Below are 9893 nucleotides of genomic sequence, written 5' to 3'. Positions count from 1 at the left end.
TCCATTGAAATATGATAAAGAAAATGCATATAAAATTTAATTAATCATCCTATTGCAAAACTGAAATACTTTGTTTTTCCACTTTCATAAGATATATGATGTTGTTAAACAATGTTATATTGTTTTTTCACCTTTACAGGCAATATTCTTACATTGGAGCACGTTCATAATTTGTATAAACAGTTTAGTAACCTCAAGCATGTCGATATGAAGTATATTAAGTTTGAGACTGTATTTATTCTGGTTGCTTTTGGTATTTTTACATACCAAATGATTGATGCCATCAATGAGTACATTTATCCTCCAGTTGTGTATATCAAAAAGCAAATTAACTTAGATGATGTTGAGATGCCTAGAATCTACATTTGTGAACTCAACCAGTTCAATTACACTATAGCCAATAGTTTTGGATATGAGTACAACACTGACTATGTTATTGGAGAAATGATGGACTCAGATAGTATTTCCTGGAATGGAAATAGTAGCTTGAAACCAACAAAACTTATGGAGAAACTATATCAACTTGATCAAGAAAATCTGCCTAGTGTAAACACTGAAACTGAATTGATTTTCATTCAACCCTCAGGATACTGCCAGGAAGTTACCAAGCTAGAATCTACTATCAAAGTTTTATCTACTGTTGAGACCAAAGTTTATATAGTAGATCCCCAAACTGATAATGATATCAGGATAGAGTTGATAGATCCTGAGGCAGATTTCATGGAAATAACTCCAACTTTCTTTGGAACATTTGAAGATCTAAAGCTTTTTCTGACTCTGGAAATATATGATGACAGCATTCAAGATGGAGAAACTTGCACAAACTATCAAAAGATAAGCTCAAGTTATGGTGACTGCATGTACTTGAAAACTAAGTATATTTTCAGCTCAATTCTTGGATGCCTCCCACCTTGGTTTCCAGGTAAAGAATCAGAAAAATGCACCAACGCTGTTACAAATTTGGAAGAAGAGAATCACCAGAAGTTTCAAAAGCTTGCAAAGAAGATGTACAGAAGGGAACCTTTAAATGATTTCGATTTTAAGTCATCCTGTGTGAAAATGAAAGTGTCAGCAAGAAAGATGTACCACAAGAAGAACTATCTGGAAAGGGGAAAGATAACACTGACTTTTGATGAGAAGGTGATTGTTCAACAGTTGACACCCAACTACAAATTCTTTGATCTTATCACTGAGCTTGGAAGTGCACTTGGGTTATGGTTGGGTTTGTCAGTGCTCAGTCTACTGGATGGGTTTACTGTTGCTGCTAACCTTTTTCAGAGGTTGAAAAAATAGTTTTACTTGTATATTTGTCAAAGCTTCTCTATTTTTCACCTTGCTATTAAAGATAGACTCCTGATCCTAAAAGATATACACTATTGAAAGACATCCAGTAAAACAATTCCTTGGTCTGTCAGTCTCTTGGTCATTGTACTTCATACTATTATGTATAATGTGTAATATTTTTTTGATTTTATCCTTTTTATCTTATCCTTTTCTTTATTGAACTCACCTTGTCTGTTAGTCCATTTTAATTATTGTCCACCTTGTTGTTTTCATTGAGCAATTGTACACAAGGTAAATTTTTTTAATAAGGAAATAAATGCATGTGGTTAACTGAAAAGATATTTCAATTTTAAGATTTCAAGATAAGAATTTTGAATACAATTTCTGTGTCTAATTTTCTAAAATCTCACCATTTTAATTTTTGATTTAACAGTTTATGTGCTTTTCTTAAAATTGATTATTTAATTTAATTAGAATTTAACTTGTTTCATAGTTTGTAAATTTTAAAATTTATTAAATTTTTTATTATAAAAGCTCATAATATTTATTGAAAACACACACAATTAACATAATAAAATTTTGATTTGTAATTGATAAAATATTTTAACGATGTAATTCTTTCTGCTGTTAGTTTTCAATAGGTTCATCCAGAATTTGAGAATGCTAAAATATTAAATACATGTAATATTTCTGAATCAATATACATTCCATTGCAAAAAACGCGATATTGGGTTTGTTTAAATGTCCATTTATTTAGCATTTTTCAAGAATGTCAGGCGTGGGAAAATGTTTAGAATGTGGGAACCATTTAATTTGATTTAAATGGTACATATGATTTTCATTTAAATTCAATTTTTTGGATCCGTGAGAAAATTTTTTAATGTGAGAACCATTTAATTTTCATTGAATTTCATTTTTTGGAAGTGTGGGAAAACGGGAGAAAAAATATGTTTTAGTATAAAGAAATGTTCTATCAGTTTCAAACCTTTTTCATTAAATGATGAGCTAACGCTCGATCATTTAATACCTTGAGATTTAAATATCCATTTATGCTAAATTTTGTTTGCTTAAATAACTCATTGCAAACATAATATATTAAGCAAAAATAATTGAGTTTTTAAAAAGTTAATAAAAGCCTAATTTGAGTGAATATTTCTTCAGATGTTGATAATACATTTTCTCATATTCATTCAAATCCGGTGAATAGGAACCGGTTCTCATGAATATGAAAAAACTATGTCTAGCATCGTATTATATCCAGTTTTCTACGAATATAGAAATGTACAATCATAAGATTAAAACTAGTTTTTTTAGCCGGTGCCTTCGGCACCACGGGGCTAAAAATACTAGTTTTAATCCTATAATTGTACATTCTATATCCGCGGAAAGCCGTTTATAATAGGATACGAGAAATAACTATTCTCGTATTCATTTGAATCCGGTGGATAGGAACCGGTTCTCATGAATACGAAAAAACTATGTCTAGCATCGTATTATATCCAGTTTTCTACGAATATAGAAATGTACAATCATAAGATTAAAACTAGTTTTTTTTAGCCAGTGCCTTCGGCACCACGGGGCTAAAAAAACTAGTTTTAATCTTATAATTGTACATTCTATATCCGCGGAAAGCCGTTTATAATACGATACGAGAAATAACTATTCTCGTATTCATTCGAATCCGGTGGATAGGAACCGGTTCTCATCCATACGAAAAACTATGTCTAGCATAAAGCGGTTTATAATACGATGAAAGAAATAACTATTACAAAGCTATGCATATAAAAAGTTGAATACCTCTGAGTGTTGTATACTGGCTGTATCTGCTTTATATTCTTCACGCAACCTCTCCAAAGCACGTCTTACAAACAATATGTTATAAACACACATTAATAAAAAATAAAAAAATTTAAAATTAATAAAAATTCAATATAAAAAAAAGATAATTGCAATTTTTTTCTGTCTCTGAATACAAAGTTTTAGTTATACCCTTTTTTAGATTTTTAAAATCATTCATTAAACAACATAATAATATTTTCCTTACTAATCTTGACTAGTAGACGAACATATATAATTAAAGAGTAGCTGTACATATAAATTTTAGTCAAAAAGTAAAACATAATTAATTTGAGAAAATATGGGGAAAATTGAGATTAAGTAAGGTAAAATATTTATAGTATGGCTTCGAAACCGATTAATTTCTGCTGGATTAGAACAAATTCTCAGCATTTATAGAATTGTATTACATAAAATTTTCAAAAAAAAAATAAAATTTATTAAACAAAACAGGTTTTAATCTTACATTTTTTCATTTTAATAACAACGGAAAGCTGTCTATAATACTATGCAATAAATAAGTCTCATGAACTAAGAGCATGGTTGTGAAAATGTTAAATTATTCTGCTTGTACATGGAATGAATTTACATTTTAGCTTCAATTTGGTGTGACATAATTTTCTCCTCAATATCAACATTGTCAATTCATGAAAAGTTTATGATAATAATGACAAAATGGCTTCTTATTTTAATAATACTAACTATCTTAATAGCAAAGTATAAATGGCGACCTAACCTTGAAGATTCTAAAGGTATATTAAAAATCATAAAAAATCCATATTATTGTTAGAAAGTGGACATACATAATTGTTACAAAAGGCAGCTAATTTTTAATTCATTCGCATAAGAAGTCAGGTATAACATAGTGGCATACAAACTGAGTATGCTATGAATAGTTAAATTTTTTTAGAATAAGGCTAGCTTTCGGGAAATTATATATTCGTTATTTATTTATTGGAATTAGTCCTATAACTATATAAATAAAAAGGGTTCGTCTTCCCTTTTTAGGTTTGTTGGATAAAAGAGTCAAATTGACAATTCAGATCTTCTATATCTATTCATGTCTGTTTATACTAATGGTTCTATTAATCTGGTTCTGGTGCGGAATTGATGTTACACCTCAATTTACTTAGTATTAAGTAACAAAGAAGATCAAATACACAAAAAGAACAAATAAATTGAAATTTACAAATTTAGGTACAATTTTGCATGAAGTAATTATCTTTTTACCTGTAATCTACTTATTTACAAATAAAGAGTCCAATTCATTTAATAAGGGGGAAATGAATCTTTAACTTTTTTGGCGTTTTCCCTCAAAATACAAAAAAATTAAAAAGAGGGAGGGTCGTTTGTTTGTATATTATTTAAGGTCAGCTTGTACTGGGTTTTCCCGCAGGGATGAGGCAACGCAAGATTAGGACCCACCGCTGGGGCTAGGCATAGAAAAAATATTAAAAAATAAATGAGGGGATTCAATGATCGAAAGGCATTTTGAGGGAAAGCACCATTTTATAAAAGTTTGATAAATCTTTAAATTGGACTCTCTTCCTAGTTCATTAAGCTCGTTACTCTGCAAGCCTTTCATTCTGAAAAAAGATATTATATATTACATGTGACTAAAAAGTACAATTTGAAGAAAATGTCCTTAATTTCAAGTTTTAGGATATATTACATTTTTGCAGGGAGGGAGGGGACATTGGGCTGTTTATACACTATTCCTTAAAGTTTTTTAATAAAGTTTTCTTATTCGTTGGCTTAAAAGCTTCGAGGACTTTTAATGGAATTTGGTTGGTTGGTTTATTAAGTTGAGTGTCCAAACGTTTCAACCACTACTTGTATCTACATAAGGGGTAATTTTGTTTATTATGATTGAGGATGTAAATCAATGTATCGGCCCTTGTCTTATCCTTCTAAATTCTTGACGTTTATGTGTGTGTTCGAATTATGGATATGACAGCTAAAACAATTAGGTTTTCAGGAGTTTAGATAATGTGTATATTTAAAAAATTTTGGCTAAAGGATATATTCAGATGTCTTTTCCCTGTGTGTGTGTGTTACAAAGTTCCAAGTCATTCAGAACACCATGGCTCTTGTAAAAAACATCAAACTTAGGAAAAACTTTACAGTGTCCCACAACTTTGAAGAAAATAAAGGCTGCATACACAGTCACCCTCAATATAATCTACAAAATCTTGAATCATAAAGCTACTTGACTATAGCAAAGTTAAAGTTATATAACGCAGTATAATACATAAACACGCTAAAAAGTCCACGAGTAACATTAATCAATAAATTCATTCATAAATATTTTTGCTATGAATATGATTCAAATTAGAACTACTAAATTGAGTTAGATTTAAAAATAACTAGTATCAAAACATCTTAAAAGAAAATTGGTAGAAACTTTTCAAGCCTATCATCAAACTTTGTTATATGTGTCATCCAATAAATCTCTGTAAGAGTTCCTCTTTACCTACTAAAACTATTACATATTTGTGGTAATAAGATGATAACTAAAGAAAACTAGGTAGTGGAAGTCTTTATATTAACAAATTTATTACTTTTTGGAGTAACTAATCAATTTATACAAAATTATAATGCAAAGTAGTACAATGTCTTTTTATCCTTTAGTCAGAATCTTTAAATTTTGCTTAACCGATAACTTTCAATTTTCAAGGAATATACCTACTGGTCATACCATAGTTTAGTAATTAGCGAGATCTGTAAGGACAGAACAAATCAACAGCTTATAAACTCTTAATGTACCTGGAGTCAAAATCTTTCATTAACTTCTTTCTTTTGTAGTTTGCCTCAATCTCACCTCGAGTTCTTGGGATTCTAATCTAATAATTATGAATAATATTGAAGAGGAGATTTTATATAATTAGCATCAGTCGGTTTGTCCCTCATATAAAAATCTGGAATTTTTTATCTAATCTAATGCCAGAACTACTTTTATAACTCTACAAGTAGCAACGCCCCTAGAGGCCTCTAGTGAAACTTTAAAGAGGAGAGAGGAATCACTTAAAATTTTATTTTAAAAAGAAAGAAAAATATTTTTTTTATATGGATGATTTCTCATGTAATTTACAGGTACTTCTCCCAATAATATATAACTAGCCTGGACCTGAAGGAAGCTTCACCGCAATGGAGAGCAATATGTTTGCATTGCTTAGTGTGATAATCTGTTACAGACTTAACGACAGACAAACATCCTGTTATTGTTGTATCAGGATAAGAAATACAGTAAAAAGAAACATTATCTAAAACAGAATTTTATTAAGAAACAAAGTTTTAAGTAAAAAATTTAACATTAATTTTAGTATTAGACATATATTATAGTTTTATAACATTTGTTATAGTGTATTTAAAACGAGAAAATACTTATCTAACATAAAAAAAATGCATGGCAATTTCACCTATGATAGACCACAATTTAAAAAATGTAAAAAAGGTAATATATTTTAGGCTAGGTTAAGTTAGGGCTTGAAAAGTCACGCAGGAATAGGATAACTTTTAAAAGTTGGTTCTTGTGTCCACTCCTAAATTGTATTAGAACAACTTCTTCATCATGACGTTAACAGTGTAGGTAAAAGCATCCAGCAAGTTAATGATGGACAAGCCCAGCCATAAACCAAGACTACTACCCAACTCAGTCATCAGCTCAAACAAACCATATGTGTACACTAGTTTGTTAACCTTTACTTGATTATCAAATTTCAAAGTTATTTGTCCAAAGTCAATGTAGTTCTTTCTATAATACAGCTTTTGGGCAGAGGCTTTTGTTTTCAAGCATGATGGCTTGCAGCCTAAATAGTGTAAAGGTTGTCTGTTATAAATTGCTTGTCCAAGTTTTTCAAATACATCTTTTTTGTCTTGATCTGGTATGCGTAGAGGTTGCTGGCATTTCTTTGACTCTTCAGCTGGAAACCAAAATGGTAGACATCCAAGTGAATTTTGCAGGATATCCCGAGTTTTAACGAATTCACAAATACCATAAGTTGAGTTATGGATTTTGTAATCTGTACAGGTAAAACCATCATGAATGCTTTCATCAATTAATTCAAGATTAACTGTAAAGATTTTGCCCTCATATGTTTCATGGTTGACTGGTGCAATTTCAATCATGTCCACATTTTGGTCAATTGTTTCTATTCTAATATCACTGGTAGTTTGTGGATCAACAACATAAACCTTAATATCATTAAATGATCTTACTTTGACACCTTCTCCCATATTTGTAACTTTGTAGCAGAATCCAAAAGGTTGGATAAATTGTACAGTAGCTGCGCCATTTACAACATCAATATGTTGTCCCTTGGGATTATAAATTTGTTCATTAAGATCTGCGGCTGTTAGACTATCATTACCCCTCCAGGAAATGAACTCGGATCCTGCAACCTTGCCTAATACATAGTCATTGTTGTATTTGTATCCATTCTTGACTGAGACTGTGTAGTTGAATTGGTTGTTGGCACATATATAAATGCTTGGTAGGTCTATATCATCAAGATTAACATTCTCTTGTACATAGGCAGTAGATGGATACATAAGCTTTTCCATTGCATTGTACATTTGAGATGAAAACATACCAATACCAAAAAGTATAAAAACTGTTTTTAGTTTAACTTCTAACATGTTACTTCTCAGCTTTTTTGAATAAAACTGAATTATCAATGTAATATTGGGTAAAATGATTAAATAATAAATTTATATATGTAGATGTATAACCCATGCAACTACTTGGCCTAAGTGGTTTGCCAGCTCTTTTTAGCGACACAGCCATGTTATTATTTTCAACGCTATTGGCTGATATTCAAGGACCCACCCAAATGAAACTCGGAACAGGGTCCCAACCATGATAGTAGAGTTACATTCAGCTCGTATCCCCTCTATTCTGTTATTTAATGATTAAATAATGTATTGAAAATTATTTTTACTGTGACACAGGACGTAATTCAATATTTAAAATAATTATAAATGATAATTTAGAATCATAATCAATATTCCAATAAACTAATACTTAATAATATATTAAAAATATTGAAAATTTTGTAAAAATTGTAGAAAAATAGAATATTACCTTAAAAATATTACAAACAGTAAAAAGAAGAAGAACAAATATCGAGCTTGATATGCCTGGATTAAAATAATAGTTATTTATTACATCATACTATAGACAGTTTTCCGCGGATGTTAAACCCCAGGGAAAGAACCAGCCAAACAAAAACAGGTATTGACATATAATGATTCTTATTATAGTATTCGTGGAACATTGTATTTAATACGATGCTATACATGATTTTTCAGTAATGCTGATGACTGGTTCTAATCCTGCAGATATTACTTGGTTTCGAAGCCAAACTGGAAATATGTTTATGTTTTTTTTCTATTTTAGACAAGAAATTTTTCAATGATGTATTTGCTTTATGTTTGTTTTGCTCATGTTTGTAAGCACTATAAGATGAGCATTTAAAAAATGACCGAAAAAAAAACTATTGAGTATAATTTAAATAAGTAGCAACATAGTTTGAGTCAGAAAGAAAACTAATATTTAACTAACAGCATCGAGTTAGCACCCCTTTCTTAAAATATTTTTATCTATAGCACCTTTTTACTATCATAAGGATATTCTAGGGACATAACTGTTTGTTGGTGCAATGGTTAAGTCGGCCTGAGGCGCGGAGTTTTACCTTACATTACTAAATTACTAATTATATAACAACTAATAAGGATTTTTTTGTTTTATTTAAAATATTAATTTCAACTAAAAAGATTTAAAATTAAAGAACAAAGGAAGCAAAATAAAAAAAATACAATTAAAGTAAAATTTAGACGATTAAATATTTTTGTTACCTATGACATGCCAGCATTTCAAGGGACCAAGTAGGTATTGTTCTAACCATCTAATACACATTCAAATTATTTATGATTGATGTGTTAGATTAAGCAAAGTATGCCAATACTAATTTCATATTTTGGTTTTGAGAACTGGTAATCTACCTAACCTAACCCTTATTTTTAGAATAAATAGAAAATAAGGTGAAGTTATACCCCTTCATGGGATCTAACCCTATAAAGCCTATATCTGCCATGTCTCAACTCTTCAAATTAAGGGGAGAGAGGGTGATTTCTCTTGAGAGGGTTGGGTTTCCCTTTACATAATATAAAAAAAACATATACTTTGTTACTTTTATAAAAGGATTACCTATCCTGAGTTGTCAACAGCTCTTCTTCAACATATTCCAATTCTGTAAAGACAGATTTTTTATATGAAAAAAAATATTTTTAAAGAATTTAAAAAATCAACTTTTTATTAATTTTAATTCTTAGCTTTGATCTACAATCTATTTACTCTAAGGATATTCAAATGGGGTGGAGTGACCTTTTAACTATTACATCTTTGTCATGAAAATAATTAATAAAGGTATATTTTCCATGCCAAAAATAAAATAAAACTAATTGATCAGGTGGTTAGCAAAACCTTTTGGTAAAACAGAAACATCCCTACATACATCATATTTCTTTTAGATCATACAATTCAAACATTTTGCTGTTGTTATCACAATTGTTAATGTCAAAATCTAAATTAAACTCTACCTAATAATACTGGATCAAGCTTTACAGGGTCTGTAATGTTTTCCTGGAAACATTCAATACTTTCTTGCACCTTCATTTTATCTTAATAAAAGAGTATAGAAAGTTAAGAAGCTATACTTTTATATAAAGTGCTAATAACTTTTTTGTCCAAATCTTAAGATTTAAATATTTAA

The 9893-nt window shown here is 29.7% G+C and overlaps 1 protein-coding gene and 1 long non-coding RNA gene across 2 annotated transcripts; both read right to left on the bottom strand.

Moving 5' to 3' along the window:
• Positions 1-1802: 1802 nt before the first annotated feature.
• LOC145313539 (uncharacterized) lies at positions 1803-3208 on the bottom strand. Its single transcript, XR_013877366.1, has 2 exons — positions 3082-3208; positions 1803-1947 (listed from the first exon to the last, which is right to left on the bottom strand). It is a non-coding gene; the product is annotated as an uncharacterized LOC145313539 (long non-coding RNA).
• A 1326-nt stretch (positions 3209-4534) lies between these two features.
• Positions 4535-9796, bottom strand: LOC145326533 (uncharacterized). The gene is made up of 6 exons (XM_080169907.1): positions 9721-9796; positions 9329-9371; positions 8977-9026; positions 8204-8259; positions 5887-5963; positions 4535-4706 (listed from the first exon to the last, which is right to left on the bottom strand). Exons 1-6 carry the CDS (start codon positions 9794-9796, stop codon positions 4535-4537), a joined length of 474 nt encoding a protein of 157 aa, XP_080026033.1.
• Positions 9797-9893: the final 97 nt, after the last annotated feature.

This window comes from Acartia tonsa, chromosome 1 (assembly GCF_053477335.1).
Source record: "Acartia tonsa isolate MP-2025a chromosome 1, ASM5347733v1, whole genome shotgun sequence".
NCBI classification, from domain to species: Eukaryota; Metazoa; Arthropoda; class Copepoda; order Calanoida; family Acartiidae; genus Acartia; species Acartia tonsa.
This window is presented reverse-complemented; position numbering and strand designations above follow the sequence as displayed.

Excerpts from the sequence above, each read along its gene's own strand:
- LOC145326533 (XM_080169907.1), bottom strand. The coding sequence starts at position 9,796 with ATGAAGGTGCAAGAAAGTATTGAATGTTTCCAGGAAAACATTACAGAC. Across the intron at positions 9,027-9,328 it reads CTGTTGACAACTCAGGATAG|ATGGTTAGAACAATACCTAC; the intron begins GTAATCCTTTTA and ends AATGTGTATTAG. Across the intron at positions 4,707-5,886 it reads ATGAAAGATTTTGACTCCAG|AATGAAAGGCTTGCAGAGTA; the intron begins GTACATTAAGAG and ends ATCTTTTTTCAG.